We start from the raw sequence: 18,006 nt of genomic DNA on the forward strand, positions 1-18,006 counted from the left end.
TTCTTTCAAGGTATGAAATCACTCTTAATGAAGGTACTCCAGGTGGAGTTAGTTTAATTCTTTAGCGCTAAAAGCTAATTTCTGTAGTCTGATTGCTTCAACAAATTATGATTATCATCATGATCGTGATTGAAAGTTTTCTCCTGTTCAATATTATTCCAGTCACTTGCAGGCGTTCCACTCCCAGCTCATACCCAACTCAAGGCCACCACAACACAGTGGATTTTCTGTGGCGGTTATTGCAAGGTTTAGGAGAGTGATATTAAATACGACATGGGTGCTTGCAGCACATGCAGCAGGGTAGCTGTGAACTGCAGTATTCAGAGCGACAAGCTGCACAATGTCTCCTGCCTCATCCTCGGGGCGTTGTGTTTCTTCTGATGCATACTGATGCAGAGAATCAGCCCAAGACACAGCATGGTATTACTGGTGGTCAGCGCATCCAAACATGACAAGGAGTTTCCGAGAAGCACAGCACAGCTGTGCAACCCCCCCCCCCCCCCGTCCTTGATCCTCGAGAGGAAACCCGCCAATTAGCGATGTGTAGTCCGCGCTTCACGTGCCACATCGAGCGCTCATGCAGGGTGACAGTAAGCATCGCAAATCTGCCTCGCTGCCGTTCGCATTCTTGGCAGGCAGGCAGAATGCTCGGGCGCCTCTCGATCTGAAGGCACATCTGCCAGGGGAGTGCTCTGCTAAATCCTGGCTCGTTTAGCACTGATGGTACATCACAATTAAGGACATTACAATGGGGCACACTCCCTCCGAGCTCCGACGCAAACAGAGCAGGAGAGTGGCAGTGTATTAGGGGTGGGGGAGTGAGATAGACGCAAGTGAGAAGTTCCCCAAAGTCTTGGGATTTGGGAGATTGCAAACTGTTTATGCACTGAAGTGAGACAGAAGTTAGGCCTTTGGTGTGATGCAGAAGCCTCACAAGGAAAGTGAACGGAAGAGTGAAAGTCGGTGGAACAGTAGAGTACAATTCAGAGCTATACTGGGGTAACTCAACTGATATGCGGAACAGTAGAGTACAATTCAGAGCTACTGGGGTAACTCAACTGATATCTGGAACAGTAGAGTACAATTCAGAGCTATACTGGGGTAACTCAACTGATATGCGGAACAGTAGAGTACAATTCAGAGCTATACTGGGGTAACTCAACTGATATGCGGAACAGTAGAGTACAATTCAGAGCTACTGGGGTAACTCAACTGATATCTGGAACAGTAGAGTACAATTAAGAGCTACTGGGCTAACTCAACTGATATGCGGAACAGTAGAGTACAATTCAGAGCTACTGGGGTAACTCAACTGATATCTGGAACAGTAGAGTACAATTCAGAGCTATACTGGGGTAACTCAACTGATATGCGGAACAGTAGAGTACAATTCAGAGCTATACTCGGGTAACTCAACTGATATGCGGAACAGTAGAGTACAATTCAGAGCTACTGGGGTAACTCAACTGATATGTGGAACAGTAGAGTACAATTCAGAGCTATACTGGGGTAACTCAACTGATATGTGGAACAGTAGAGTACAATTCAGAGCTATACTGGGGTAACTCAACTGATATGTGGAACAGTAGAGTACAATTCAGAGCTATACTGGGGTATGCGGAACAGTAGAGTACAATTCAGAGCTATACTGGGGTAACTCAACTGATATGCGGAACAGTAGAGTACAATTCAGAGCTATACTGGGGTAACTCAACTGATATGCGGAACAGTAGAGTACAATTCAGAGCTATACTGGGGTAACTCAACTGATATGCGGAACAGTAGAGTACAATTCAGAGCTACTGGGGTAACTCAACTGATATGTGGAACAGTAGAGTACAATTCAGAGCTACTGGGGTAACTCAACTGATATCTGGAACAGTAGAGTACAATTCAGAGCTATACTGGGGTAACTCAACTGATATCTGGAACAGTAGAGTACAATTCAGAGCTACTGGGGTAACTCAACTGATATGCGGAACAGTAGAGTACAATTCAGAGCTACTGGGGTAACTCAACTGATATGCGGAACAGTAGAGTACAATTCAGAGCTACTGGGGTAACTCAACTGATATCTGGAACAGTAGAGTACAATTCAGAGCTATACTGGGGTAACTCAACTGATATGCGGAACAGTAGAGTACAATTCAGAGCTACTGGGGTAACTCAACTGATATCTGGAACAGTAGAGTACAATTCAGAGCTATACTGGGGTAACTCAACTGATATCTGGAACAGTAGAGTACAATTCAGAGCTATACTGGGGTAACTCAACTGATATGCGGAACAGTAGAGTACAATTCAGAGCTATACTGGGGTAACTCAACTGATATGCGGAACAGTAGAGTACAATTCAGAGCTATACTGGGGTAACTCAACTGATATGTGGAACAGTAGAGTACAATTCAGAGCTATACTGGGGTAACTCAACTGATATGTGGAACAGTAGAGTACAATTCAGAGCTATACTGGGGTAACTCAACTGATATGTGGGAGAGGAGTGACTGCAGGGGATGGTGATCCTTGAGTATCCTGTATGTATTTTCAAACAGTGAGTGTATTTTGAGACAGTGTGCAACACAAAGAACTCTTTTGAGACACAATTATGTCATAGTAGGCTAAGTTCATTAGTTGAGGCTTAAAGATATAAAGGTGTTAGATCTTGGCTGAAGGGCATGATAAGAAAACATTAAAAATGTTAGGTGCAAGGGAAAATATTCCTTGTTCTTCAAAGATGGAAGGATTGTCAGTGGGGCTCTCTAGGTTTCTCTGGGCTCTGTTTTGAAGGAAACAAAGACAGAACTTACCTGGACTTACCTGGAATGCAGACTTGAAGAATGGGTGTGCCTCAAGTCATAGGCATCTTGCGAGGCTATGTAAGTGAGCTCAATTGCCAAAGCCTGAGAGAAATGTCTTAAGCATGACATCAATCTCAGTGGTAGCTCTGTGCAACCCAATTATGCAGCCTCTTGCTGTCAGTCTCTCTAGAAGGCCTGCCGTATGTTAGCCTAGGGCTCCAAAACAGAATGCCTGTCAATCTCCTCACAGCATGGCAAAGTCCACTTACTGTGAGTTCATTTCTTATTGCATCACCGCCTTTCTTGCTGCACAGACAGCAGTTACGGGAAGAGTGGGGTGTAAGTGTGTGTGTGTGTGTGTGGTGATGGTTGGGGGTGCTGTATCAATTATTCACAAATTACACCAGTGAAATATCTTCCTAAGACATTTTGTCACTATAATGGCAAATTGTTATCTGTGGACCCCATAATATATGCATTAGATTTTAAAGCCTTCAGATTTTTCTAATTTCCCTCTCTGCTAAGAAGAGACCTGCATAGCTGTTGCCATAGTGATGGGATCGTACCTGTCCAATTGGTAGAGAAAATAGCTGCGGCGGTGACAGCATGCGTGCAGGAAATACCCACCCATTAACATAAATACTCATTCCCATAGAACCGCCGCAAAGCAGAAATTATACACAGGTGATTCAGAAGCCAGCACAGCGCATGGTGGGGTTTGGCATCATCTAGTTAAGCTTTCTAAAGCCTAATTTGTGTGTATGTGCGTCTGTTGGGGGTGTTTATTCTGCCTAATTAAGAATATTTGTCTTCTCTTCTCAGTTGAAGACATACATGTGCAGCAGTCATGGGAGAATACTGTGTTTCACCATCGACTTTGACGCCGGCTTCTCTTGCTCAGAGAGCATATCAAAGGTGAGAAGTCAGAGGGTAGGGGATCATCTGAGATGCACATGCATCCCTCTCTGGGACTAAAGCATTTTTCTTCTCTAACATTTAGTCGAGTTTCGTTAGTTTGTTAGGGCTATTTATAAAGCCACAACAAATGCTGAGTGAAGAGTCAGCTATGTCTGCAATGACAGATACCTGTCACTTCCAGCTCCGCAGAAAGTGACAGATGGCTGGAAAACGTGCTGACATAAAAATGGGCCGATGCCAGGGGTTCCCCTGCTGACGTTTAACGGCCAGCATTATGAGTTGGGCATGCCTGGCATCCTCACCGTGTCTAGTGGCACGCCGTTTAGCGAGCACCTCAAACAAAGAGTGGCCTACATGGCTCAGTCTCCATACACACATGCCTCTCTGAAAAGTTTCAGAATGAGGAATCAACCAAGAGCTCATTTTCCCTTTGCTTCCCTGCCCACCCGTCCGTCCGTCCCACATTAGTCTATACAAATATTTCCGCAGAGTTTCAAGCCCCCCTTGTGAAGTGAGTCATTAGTCGGTACTTCTTATTATGATCCTATTGCGGGTGGTGAGCCAGTGAATGTAAATGCACAATGCTGTCTGATTTGCACCCCGACAGTCGGCCATTAATTGTACAGGGTCTGAAGTGATCATTGTGGAAGCAGTAGGAGAACGCACTGCACCAAGACTGATCCCTCTGACTGTGTGTGTGAGCTGATTGGCTTTTCTTTTTTGTTTTTTTTGAAAGTCAGTGCGGGAACTGTCACAATGTACGGTTGTGAGGGACTGTACTCTATAGCCCAGATCTGTCATCGGAATTGCCTTTAATTAACTGTCTTTCAAGACGGCAACCAGCTGTCTATCTTTGTGTGCGGCCCAGTCCACCAGTCAAGGAAAAAGAAACATGTACAAAACATCCTTTTTAGAGGTGTCAGTCACTCAACAAAAGGCATTGTCTACGCAGGCTTCAGTCACCCAATACCCCATTAGGTTCATTAAACAATGCAGGTTCAAATGATGGTCGTAGACAGGACACTTTGTTTTTTTGTAGGAAATGCTTTATGTAGCTGCCAGACAAATTAATCTCAATAGGATGCTTTCAAGTTGAATCAGGCCCTGTGGGTGTTGAAACCAAAACAAATACGCACACAGAAATAACTTATTTGGCTGTTGTCGGGAACAACAACAAAAAGGGCCTCAATTCTTTTCAGAAACACTGCGAGTGTGCTTATTTAGCTGGGCAGTTTCGCCGCTGCCATTTGTTCTGTGCAACCCAATAGTCTGTGATTTATTCCTCTCCTTTGCGCAGAAAATCCTTTGGAGGTACAAGTTCTCCCAGCTAAAAGGCTCCTCTGACGATGGCAAGACGAGAGTGAAACTCCTCTTCCAAAACTCGGAAAACAAACAAATCGAAATGAAGGTAACTGAACACTCCCTCCTAGTCCCCCACACTGCCTCAGCATCGAATAAACCTGCTTCTCAATTACACCGCTCATCTCCCCAGTTTACATCAGCGTTCATATCCACCATCTCTGTCCCTTTTGATAGGAGTTGGAATTTGCCAACCTGACGGCAGTGCTTCATTGCATACATTCCTTCATTGCCGCCAAAGTGGCCTCGGTGGATCCCGTCTTCGTCAACAATCAAAGCATCACCAGGAAATACATGGGCAACAGCTAGAGAGTGTTTTCATGTACATGTGACATCCTTTCGAGTCGACTGACTATTTTATGCACAAATTCTATAGATATATTTAGTTCTTGTTATTTTTATATGACTTGTAAAATAAGATCAATATGTGAAAGAAACAAACCTTTTAGGGTAGAGGATATTTTGACATGCATCAACTAATAATTTGGTACTGACTTTTTTTTCCCCTTCACCAGTCTGCTCCAAACGGTGGTCATGTAGCATAGCAAATATTGACACAAACTTGGTCAGATGGTTACTGAGAGCATGTGCTGCATTTAACAATTAATGAAAGACACAAAAGCTAAACCTGAAAATGTAAACAGTCTGGGTTGTGAATTTAAAGACTTTTTTGGAAAAAATTGAAAGTCTCTGTGTACAAATGGATTGTCCATACTTTATGTATTTTGTTCAGATTTCTCAGAGTGGTGTTCTCCTTGTTTTATTTTTATTTAGTGACATTAATGACTTTGACACTTATTTCATCATTCGAAAATGCTGTTTGTTTTTTTAGTTTTCAATTGAAAAGTGAAAGTATGTTTCTGTGTATGTGAGAGTTCCCCTGCAAGTGTGCATGTATGGAGAAAACCAGAGTATGCCCACTAGTATATTAATATGTCAAATATACAAACGCAAGCAACACAGTATTTTAATTTCACACAATTCCATTTCCATGAGTATTATGCATTGAAAAGTCATGGAAGAAATATTTCACCTCAAAACCCAACAAAATGTAATAAAGTATGATAATGCGTCTTTCATGTGTTCATAATATCCAGGTGTAATTTAACATAATCCTGAAATCCTGGGCCAAAGCAAAAGGAAATTACCAGTTTATTTATGAGTAAGATTTCAAAGATGTAAATGTAAGGATATCAGTGCTTTCAAAAATGTTCCTGTCACACAGGTGTCAACGCTGTGCTTGCATAGAGCGGAAAGTAATTTTATTTTATTTTCCTTATTAACCCTGCGTCAGTTAATGACCTTATGATCTTTCTCTCTTTTCAGTGTGTGTTAAAGCTCTTCATTCGATCCCAGCCCAGATCAAAAACAGACTAATAGCACTTTCTCAAACCTCATTAGCGCAATCTCCTTCATCAAAGAAGCAATTCAGTGGGAGACTAAAACACATTTGCATGTATGGTTTGTGTAAAAGTTATATGAGAGAAAGCATCAATCTTTGTTTCCCAGTTAGTGGTGCTTTTGTCTGACATTATTTCAGCAGTTTATCTGATATTTGCATTTTCCCTAATGAAAGCATTCTTTCATAGACACAACTTAAATGGAAATAATGGAATTCACATCAACATATCCTATGTTAATGTTAATTCCATTACCTTCAGAAAATAATTCAGATGTTCTAACTGAAAAAGAAAACTGCTTCCTCTACTGAGAATTCTTTCTCTATTAGTTATATTCTTCAATCCTCTCGTTTCCTCCAAGGAGGGAGAAAGACATGGATTTACTTTTTGATGCAGCTGAACTATTACAAATCAGAGTGTTCTTGACACTTGGTGAAGTACTGAATTCTTCATTTGACTTGGAAGACCCCTAAGAATTGGCTCATTAGTTACTGACTGAGCCATTAATTACTCAGTGAATATTTTACCACCTTGGAACTGGTTAACGCACGAATGGGGTTTTTTTAGTCCTAGGGGGTATGTCCTTTCGCAGAATGAATGTGTTGTGCATCTTTGCAGCTTTGGCTGACCTTTTCCACACAGTTATATGCAGAATCACTTGACTTCTGAAATGGACATGTTGGCTGTCTGCAACTGTGGATTTTAACAGTGTCTCCGTTTAACTTGACATAGATCAGTCACATATGATGTTCGTCAAGGGATTTTGCACCTGGTTTATATTTTTTATGTAGGACACTTATACTTATAGCACAGATAACAACAAAACGTTAAGATTGAAAGGTCACCGTAACAGATGTGAATACAAGAGTTGCATAAACACTCCTGAAAATAAATTTTCATTTTGCTCTTTTTGCTTTCACCACTCATCATTTTGGAACTATTGAAATTTTTCATTATTCAGAATGGGTGAAAGTAGGGTTGCTTCTGTGGTGGCAGTGTATTGATGCGTACGGGTGTGTGTGTGTGTGTGTCAAGCCTGTGTGTGTGCATGCATGTGTTTTCCACATGAAAGATAATCATTCATAAAAAATGATTTGTGAACTTGAGTGGCTTGTTTTATTGTTTAATTGCATTGCAGTTAAAGATTCTTTATATTCCACAGCCTCCTCATTCAGTTGCATAGTACTTAAAATCAAAGAGAGCCCTTGAATTTACAACTGTGTTCACATGTGATTATACCTATTGTCTTTACAATAAAATCAATTTATTGGTATGAAATAGATAAACTGATTACTGCCTTTTTTTCTCCATGCTGGATAAAATATATAACCTGACTCTCGCCAGATGAATTTCGTTCCGCCTAGCTCCACTCATCCATTTGGGATCAATCCATTGAAGTGTTGCTTCAGAAGGCTAGGCCTAATCAAAAAATGCTTGCATATGATTGGATAAGCCACTTGTCCGTCATCTATTGACATGCTACTTCAACCACTCACATCGAAGCCAACCCGTGACGCTGATAACAGTCTCTTCTACGCTATGTCCATGGAGGTATTATGGCTATGTCACATCTATGAAGCTCCCGCCCTGCGTCCTGATTGGCTCTACCATACAATCTCGTGATCGTGAAATCACTCTCAACGGAAGAGGTCCCAGATGGATGTGAGTGAAGCTAGGCGGAGCTAAGCGGAACGAAATTCATCTGGCGAGAGTCAGGTTATAAAATATATACATATCTTTATTTTATGTCATTGTTGCTGATTATGTTGTAAATGATCAAGTTGTCTTCTTGATTAATATTATCCACTGGTGTTACATTTCACTGCCATCCTCCAGTGGATATACACACATGCACTCTGTATATTGGCAGCAGAAGGATTTAATATGTGAGGCACCTCTGCCCTGTGACTACATACTGGCAAATAATCCATCAACTGACAAATGATCCTTACTAATGGACTTTAATGATAATTTTAAAGGTCTACTGACTACATGAACTTTAAATAAAAAGTTCACTGGTAACGGCTTGGCAACAGCGTATTTACACATTTTAAAAGTGACAAACAGAAATATATTTCCAGTTCTTTGTGCAGGTTTTATGTTTTAATGTTTTCCTTGCCAGGTGGGCCTGATGCCTCTTTGACAATACCCCAGCCACAAACCAATCATAGGTACTCAAATCACACTTCATGCCCCAAGGCATCTTTAGCCTCAGTGCATGCACAAATAAACATGATATTGATTCTCAATATTTATTACCATGCCTGACATTGCTTCATCTGTCCCCTTTGGACTTTTCACAAACATCCCTCGGGTTATGCATGATTGCTTTGGTATAATTTACTGCAAAGAACATAAACTATTTTCTACTCTCATACCCATAATCACACTGCATATAGAGTACTGAAGCCATGGCATAGCATTGCCATGGTAGCAATTTCGCTGGATCTTCACAAATCATTCTAACCATAGTGGTGACCATATAGTCGTGGCTTTCTTTATCTATTTAAATAATTTCACAATGTTTCACTTATGCTTGTATACTTTTTAACATTGTAAGAATTACATACTACAACAACATATATTCATACCAACATAATAAAATCGGTGACTTTCCATATTTATTGTTAACATTGGTTTCCTCTGTATTTAAAATCCCTGAAGTCACTAACATGTCTTGGCTTTACTTTTGAGGCAAATAAACATGATTCCTAGCAGTTGCCAGCTTTGATAAGACGTGAAACATTCACTGGGCCTTCTGGTGGGCCATCCTTACCATACTGGGCATTCGGGTGCCGGCCATTGGGAGGGATCTGTCATCACTCACTCTTGCCACCAGGGGCTGCCATCTTGTCCTGGACGTCCTCAACACTCTAGTTCATCCCTTGCTGTTGGCCTTCATCCATCTTCCCTCCATTCAGACAGAAGTACAGTAACCTACATTATCACTTTGCTCTCAGATAAGGCATTACGATGGATTTCAGCTGTGTAGCAACAAAGTTCCTCCACCTGCAATGATGTGGATGCCTTCATGGATGAGTTCCAACTGGTCTTCAATCATCCTGTTTCAGGTCGTGAAGTTAGAGAACATCTAATCAGTCTGTGGCAAGGTTCTCGTCCAGCTCCAGAGTATGCTTTAGAGTTCAGAGTCCTGGCAGCTGAGAATCGATGGAATGTAGAGGTTCTCATTACTACTTTTATGCTATAGCGTTGTTTTTGAGAGGGGTGCTGTCTTTATTGTAGATGGTTGGGGCATCGGAAGGGTGATTGTCCTGAGCTTTCAGGAAACGGTATGGCTCATTAAGGGAGGGGAGACTCTTAATGAACGGAGCCGCTCTCTCCTCAACATCTTACCTCAACTAGAGCTCCTTGCTCAGTTTTCTTGGAAAGAGATGGCATGGACCCCTCACCAGGTAAATGCTTTGTGTATTCAGGATCAGTAGGAAATTATATTATCACTGCTGCGTTGACAAATTTGAAATACCAACAGTACGGTGTTCATTTTAGGACATCCTCAGACTCAGGTGTCAGACTCAGAAAAACATCGGTCATCTTCAGACAAAACTGCCTCAGCGTCAGAAAAACCTCTGTCATCTTCAGACAAAACTGCATCAGCGTCAGAAAAACCTCTGTCATCTTCAGACAAAACTGCCTCAGCGTCAGAAAAACCAGACTCAGGTGTCAGACTCAGAAAAACATCTGTCATTTTCAGACAAAACTTCCTCAGCTTCAGAAAAACTTCTGTCATCTTCAGACAAAACTGCCTCAGCGTAAGAAAAACCTCTGTCATCCTCAGATAAAACTGCTTCAAACCAAACTGCCTCAGAAAAACATCTCTAAGGAGTCAGGTCTCAGAAAAAACGCTGTCAGAAAAAGTGGTCAGGTCTCAGAAAATCAGGTCTCAGAAAAGTATTAAGTATTAAATAAAGACAGCTATGCCATGATGTAATACCATATAATACCATTATAAAACGTTAGCAGTTGTCATTGTCATTGCACAACAATAATAGACAGACATAAAGATAGACAGGTACTTGAAATGTAATCCCCAGGGGACAATAACTGCAGCGTTGTTGAATTCATTTGATATGAGATGTTATCTTAACTTATTTAGAGAAATGTGCCTTGTTGTTGGTACCTGCTATTTCATGTATTATCATAATGGTATTATATGGTATTACATCATGACATAGCACATTTGTCTTTATGGGGGTTTGGGAATAATGATGTGATGATAATGATGCAGGTTTCTTACTGGTAGGTAGTGTACAACTGGGAAACGGTTAGCAAAAGTAAGAAATAATGGTCCAGGTGTCGTTCTGGACTTTCGTGGTGGAAAAATATTTAACCCACTTTTCCCTAGCTCATTGAATGTACTGTAATCCTACAAAAAACAAATTATTTTGCTTTATGTAGTACGTAGCTTACTCCGGTATGTGCCTTACAGCAGCTGCTAATGTTACTAGGGAAGTGAGGTTAGCTAAGTTACATCCATGGATTTCCTACAATGTGTAAACCATTGGATCACTTTCTACCTTTACTTATAATTTCTACATCTAACCAAGCACCAAATATAACATGCCAGTGACCAGGCTTGGAATTTCACCATTCTGGGGGCAAGGCCACTTGGCCTTCAGTTGGGCATATTTGGTGGGGGGCACAAAGGCCACATGGGCACCAAGGCCAAAGTTAACTATACAGTAGTAGGCTATAAAAATGATCAAAGTTGTATTTAGCCTATTCACTGCAGTAGACCTGCATCATTGTATGAAACATTACAAAAACATGAAACATGACATATTACATATAACTGTAAATCATCTGATTATCTAATAAAAACAGATATCTAGGCTATATATAACATTTATTTTATATTTGGCCTGCTATGAAATTATGTATTGAACAATTGAAATTTAAGCACAGCTCATCGAAACTCAAATAGCCTAGATGCATGCTTAGCATTTTGTGATCATGCTACTTTCACAAACTCTTAGTCAGCTGTCCTCTGATTTACCAATATCTAGGCGATATTTGTAACATTTATTTTGTATTTGGCCCGTTATGAAATCATGTGGAACAATTTAAACACATTGTAAAACTTAAAGCCCACATTTGGAGACATCAATGCATGTCAAAATTTACTGCAAATTCAAAACTGGATTACTCTGGAACGGCTAACTGTACAGGGGACTGCTTTACACCTTTATGTTCGGTAAGGTCTGCTGTTTATTCTGATATATGGTTTGTCATGTGTTAAAAGAAGGGTTCGTGAAGTATTCCACCGAGATGAATGGGTAGGGAGATCATGGACGCAAAACCTTCAGTAGAATGTATGATTAAATTGAATTATATTATTTACTTTTCTCGCGAACCGTTCAACACAGCAATTATCGGCTAACATTGTTTAAAAGCTGAGAAAAAGCTCTTTTATGTGACATCACTTGTGATGTCTGTGTGATGAATAGGCTACTTCGCGAGTAGTTCAACTGAGAAGAATGGGTGAATTTGGACGCACTTTCTTGCGATGTCACTTTCTCCACTGCGTAAAAGACTAAATTAATTTGCGCTGTGAATGCTAAGATTATTTTGACAGGCCGCAGGCTAAATAAAAATCGCTATTAGTAGGACACAAAGCAGAATATTGAAAGAAGGGGGCACCAAGGCCACCGTGGCCTGTAAACCTATGATTTTCAAAGGGGCTTCACGGCCAACGCAAGGGGCTACCACGGCCGTCGTGGCCGCCGTGAAATTCCTACCCTGCCAGTGACAGAATAACGTATTAAGCATAATATTAAACTCACCGTTCTGTATCCGTCGTCTTCTTCTGTCCCCACAATAACTTTTCATTTGAGACTTTTTCGTCTGACTCTGTTTTTTCTGACAGCGTTTTTTCTGAGACCTGACTCGGAAACCTGAGTCTGGTTTTTCTGACGCTGAGGCAGTTTTGTCTGATGATGACAGAGGTTTTTCTGACGCTGAGGCTGTTTTGTCTGAAGATGACCGATGTTTTTCTGAGTCTGACACCTGAGTCTGAGGATGTCCTAAAATGAACACCGTACAACAGAGAGATCTAATGGGCACTATGAGTATGTGGCAATGCTTTTTGAGGCAGCAAAAACCCTTGTGCATTTCAGTGTTTGGTTACCAATGTACTATGAGAGATTGAATAGATTTGTCTTTGTCTATCTTGATGACATATTGATATTTTCACAGTCCTTATCTGAACATATTCAGCATGTCCGTCTAGTTCTTAATGAACTGGGACTGGGGCAGTGCTCTCACAAAGGTCGAATGAAGACAACAAGGTCTATCCCTGTGCTTTTCCCCTCAATTGGCTTAACCTAGCTGAGCTTAACTATGATACCGGAAACAGGAAGCTAGCAGTAAACTGGTTTAGTTCTACCGATTGAGTTTAACACTCTTACAGATCTGGCTCACTGAACACTAATGCAGATGCCCTCTCCTGCCAATTTGATAGGTCTCCAATGGAACAGTCACAGATACCCATCCTACGTAATTCTTGCATTTCTACCCTGGCATACCTCACTCTTAAAGATACAGTCTGTCAGGCACACTCCAGCACTTTAGTGCATCCAGATGCCCCACAGGGAAACCTTTATTCCCCTTCTTAATTCAGGTCTCAAGTTCTCCAGTGGAGACAGCAGGGCACTAAGGATAGAATCACACCCTCAATTTCATCCGACACAGATTCTGGTGGCCGAAGACAAAGAAAGAGTTACGGGAGTTCACCAGTGCCTGCACATTCTACATGCAACAGAAGTCCCCACCCGCCATTTGGTATCAGTGGATTTCATAACAGGCATAACAACTGTTAGATACCACAGTTTACCCATAATATATATATATATATATATATATATATATATATATATATATATATATATATATATATATATATATATATATGTACATATGTATATATATTGTGTCTGATTGTGGTCCTAAATTGGCCTCTCAATACTGGAAAATATTCCCTGTCTGCTTGGTGTTTCTGTTAGTCTCTCTTCAGGGTTCCATCCTCAAAACAACAGACAAACTGAGAGGACTGATCAGGAGCTTCAGAAGTGCCTTCACTGCTTTGCTTCTAACAATCCCTCCTGCTGGCATGAACATATTCTCTGGCCCGAATTGGCACATAACACTCATACACTGTATGACGACTCATGGACTCCAGGAATTGAAGCTTGGGTATCCAGTATCTCGTCAACTAGGAGACTACGGCTCTGAAGAGCGCTAACAGGTCTCCGCTCAACACATTCTGGACCCTGACTTCATCAGGACCTATCCTCAACGCTTTCCTGACCATCCTGGGCCATCGGGTGTCGGAGAGGGGTACTGTCATCACCCACTCTCGCCATCAATCACCTCAAACTTGCAATGGACTTGTCGCTACCCGATGTGAGTCGCGCATGCTCAGATTGATAGGTTTTACACCATAACGCCAAGGGATCTGACTGAAATCCATAAAATAATACACTTTTCTGTTTCAAAAACATTTTAGCTATCTAAGATTGTTTGATTGCTAACGTTAGCAAACGCCATTCAAGTGACAGCCTTTGTTTTGCTTGATTGCTTACTTACTTGCCAGCAGTGAACAAACTTCATTATGTAGGTCCAGTCCATTTTTATTGTCATTAGCTGCTACATAAGTCTCTCACTAGCAGGCTACTTCAGCCTCTAATCCAGTGTTTCTCAACCTTTTTTGTGCCACGGCACACTTTTGACACTTAAAATGTCCCACGGCACACTAACATCCTGTGTGAAGAAAAAATAAACATACCATAACCATAGCATATACATACATATACATATACACAGATATGGCCTCATTATGGCTTCTATGCAAGACCTGCTTAATAAAACAAGCGCCCTCTGTTTCATTTGTAGGTGACTATATCTAATTTAATTGTTGTTATGAACTGGATATGTGATGATTCTGTGAATACTGGATATGGGGCCCCGTTGTACAATGCCTGCATACCACAAATAGTGCAATCATACAATCAATGAGAGCATGTGGTTATAAATTCTTTGATGCAACAGACCAGTGAGTGACATTTGGGTAATTTTCTGCGGCACACCTGATGATCTCTCACGGCACACTAGTGTGCCCCGGCACAGTGGTTGAAAAACACTGCTCTAATCTACACTCTTAGAAAAAAGGGTTCTTGTGGGTGCTAAATACAACCATGGAGGTTCTTTGCCAAGGAAATAGAACCTTTTGCCTGAAAAGGGTGCTATTTCTTACTCGCGAGGATTATTTGAACTTAAACGACCGTTTATGGAACCCTTTCCCGGAGAAGCTCACTCTGCTGCAGTGGATTTAACGGTAAGTGGCACAAAGTTTTTTCTGCTTTTTCCCCATTCATAATTATTGCCCATGTGGCCTGCAAATCGAAACATTAAGTGATACTTCTTTAAGCAAAAGCAAGGGGCGTTCCCCGTAAACGTCGGTGGGCGTTAACACATGACGGTCAGCTGTCAGTAGTAAGTAGTAAATTGTAACGTTAGAGGTTCGTTGAATAATGTTAGCAGCAGCTAGCTTCTAGCTATCATAGACATTGATTCACCCTAATGTTACTGGATCCATCATTAAGATAAGTTTTGTACTTTCTTCTCAGCCTGGCAATAAAATCAACTATCGATTATATGATTTTGAGCTTGTGTAGAACGACACTACTGTTCAATATCCTCCCTCTCCCCGATTGAGTTAAAGCCATCTACTGCTAGCCTGCTAGCGCTGGCTGTCGCTAGCTAGTGAACATAGAAGCAAAGCAGAGTAATCAGCAGAGGTGGAAAGTAACGAAATACATTTACTCACGTTACTGTATTGAGTAGTTTTTCTGTGTATTTTGTATTTTTTAAGTAGTTTAAAAAATCGGTATTTTAAATTTTACCTGATTACATTTTGAGTGAAGTATTGTACTTCGCTACATCAAAAATCCCATCCGTTACTTGAGTAAAAAAAAAGTTAAGACTAACGAAAACAGAAAGGGAGAGAAAAAAAAATTGCGCCCTAAACCACTAGCCTAGTGATAATGATCAGCATGTAGCCTACAACAGAACATGAAACAAACTGGCGCCATGCAGTCTTTTTGAAAGTGATGGAGCTGGATCACGAGATGCATCAGATTAGCCTAACGTATGAGAGTATTTTACGCTATTCCAGTGGGTTGTCTCAGTTAGTTTTAGCACCAATGATTGCGGAGATATTCAAGCTAGCAAACACCATGGGATTTCGTGTTTTGACGTTTGTGCTCACCTTTCTTTGAAAAGAAGTTTATTAGCAGTTGTTTCCCCTCATGTTGATGTCTCTCTTTTTCCTGTTTTGGCCTTTGTTTTTAGTAACCTTAGCCTACTTGGCTTTCTTGGAGAAAGACATGCACCAGCAGCACAACAATTAGCGGTCCACTAGCGATGCTCAACTAAATAAACAAAAGATAGACTACCTTATGAATCGTGCAGGTGGACTAAACCATTTAGCTCTTTAGCAAGGGAGAGTGAGAGTGACCTTAGACCAGTGTTTCTCAAACTTTTTTTCTGGGGACCCACTTTTTAAAAATGACAGACTATCGCGACCCAACTCTTGACTGTGGTAGTTAACAAACTAGACAGTTTTCACTATGTTTTATATACAAAATCCAGTCAGTCAAACTTTACATTTCGTCTGACATTCATTTTGACATTTAATTTGTAAGTTAAAATATTCAGGTAAAATAAATATATGGTGGAAATAAGTATTGAACGCTTATTTTTTTTTTCAGTAATTAGCCTAAACTTCCAGTGAGTAGCCTATATTCGAAATTTTCACCACACATTATATTAACACACATATAAAAAATCCAAACATAAGAGTTATGTGTAATAAAGTGGAATGACACAGGAAAAAAAGTATTGAACGTTCCTACTGAAATTTCTTCAATACTTTGTGGAAGCCTTTGTTTGTAATGACAGCTTCAAGACATTTCCTGTATGACAAAACGTATTAGTCGCAGTATCAGGTGTGATTTTGGCCCATTGTTCTAAACAGATTCCAGGGGTCCCTCTTGTGAATCCTGATCTTTAGTTACTTCCAGAACTGTTTAATTGAATTTAATTGAATTGGCTGCCTTCAAGTCTTTTTGGAGCTTTCTCCGAGTGGTCCTTGGCTCTTGGAATTGACTATCCTTCTGACTCCCTGGTCAGAAATATTGCGAGGAGATCCTGTGCAAGGCCGGTTGATGATGCAGTGATGTTTCTTCCACTTGCAGATAATGGCTCCCATGCTGCTTACTGGAAGATTCTGACGTTTTGAAATGCATCTGTAACCAGTTTCATTGATATGTTTTGCAACAATAAGGTTGCAAAGGTCTTGGGAGAGCTTTTTGCTTTTATCCATCATGAAATGTTTCTTGTGTGACACCTTGGTAATGAAAAACCTTTTTATAGCCCATCGATATGTAGGCTACTAACCAAGCTTATATTAATTTGCACAGATAGAAAGGATAACTACTCTCTAACTACTTACAGATTTCAGCTTGTTCCTTCCCTTTCCTTGCCTTAGTGCTTTTTCTTAGCGTGTTCAATACTTTTTCCCTGTGTTATTCCACTTCATTACACATGACTCTACTTATGGAGTTGTTTGGATTTTTTATGTGTGAATTACCTGAGTTATTACTAATGCCTGGTGAAAATGTTGTGCCCCCTGTATTCCACTTTTCAAGGGCCCTCTCCTCCATTGGGGCTCTATACTTCCCACTTTCCCCCACCAGTTCGACACTCTTTAATCTGCTGAACCTTCTGCTCGTTTCCAAATATAAAAAAACTCTCTGCAACTCAACATTGGCCTGCCTGCCTCAGCTGCCTGTGAGGGGCTTTTCAGCTGTGCTGGATTACTGTTCACTGCAAAGCGACCCAAGGATGAGTGCAACTAACTTTGAAAATCAACTACTGCTCAAACTTAAAGGAGAACTCCGGTGATTTTTCACATAGATCTCCATTTCTCAACGTCCTTATCAGGCAAGTACCTCCACTCGGCGGCCATATTGCAACACTTTTTGGGCACTTATCGTGCATCTATTTCGGCAGAAATGCGTGTGCGTAAGGCTTCACGACACCAATCTTGCTCCAGCAGCGAGATCACAACAGATGATTAGCACGATGTCTTCACAGCACACCACTTGATTGGCTCAATGTATTTTACAATACACCACATGATCGGCTCAATGTATTCACATGTCGACGTTTTGCCGTGGAAGGGTTGTGATGTGTTACAAACTAACCCCATGCACGATGGAGGATTTGAGTGCTGTATCTCCTCATTAGAAAGTCTCTGGTAAAACTAGTTGTTCTGGTACCCACCCCCCCCCCCAAAAAACAAAAATGTAACTAAGTAAGTTTTACTTAAAGTACATTTTAAATGAACTACTTTTTACTTTTACTTGAGTACATTTTCAGATCAGTATTTTAACTTGAGTAATATTTCATCAAGGTATTGGTACTTTTACTTGAGTACAATATTTTCGTACTTT

At 40.8% G+C, this 18,006-nt stretch overlaps 1 protein-coding gene across 1 annotated transcript in view; it reads left to right on the forward strand.

Moving 5' to 3' along the window:
- Positions 1-5,384, forward strand: part of sntg2 (syntrophin, gamma 2) — a 46,983-nt gene extending 41,599 nt beyond the window's left edge. Inside the window, exons 15-17 of the mRNA XM_076299958.1 lie at positions 3,621-3,713; positions 5,014-5,124; positions 5,253-5,384. Coding sequence (XP_076156073.1) covers positions 3,621-3,713; positions 5,014-5,124; positions 5,253-5,384 — 336 coding nt within the window. The remainder of the gene's footprint in view (positions 1-3,620; positions 3,714-5,013; positions 5,125-5,252) is intronic.
- The last annotated feature ends 12,622 nt before the right edge of the window (positions 5,385-18,006 follow it).

This window comes from Alosa pseudoharengus, unplaced genomic scaffold (assembly GCF_046254945.1).
Source record: "Alosa pseudoharengus isolate Yale_2024_CS ecotype anadromous, Long Island Sound unplaced genomic scaffold, YU_APseudo_1.1 YU_APseudo_1.1_scf_22, whole genome shotgun sequence".
Lineage (NCBI taxonomy): Eukaryota > Metazoa > Chordata > Actinopteri > Clupeiformes > Clupeidae > Alosa > Alosa pseudoharengus.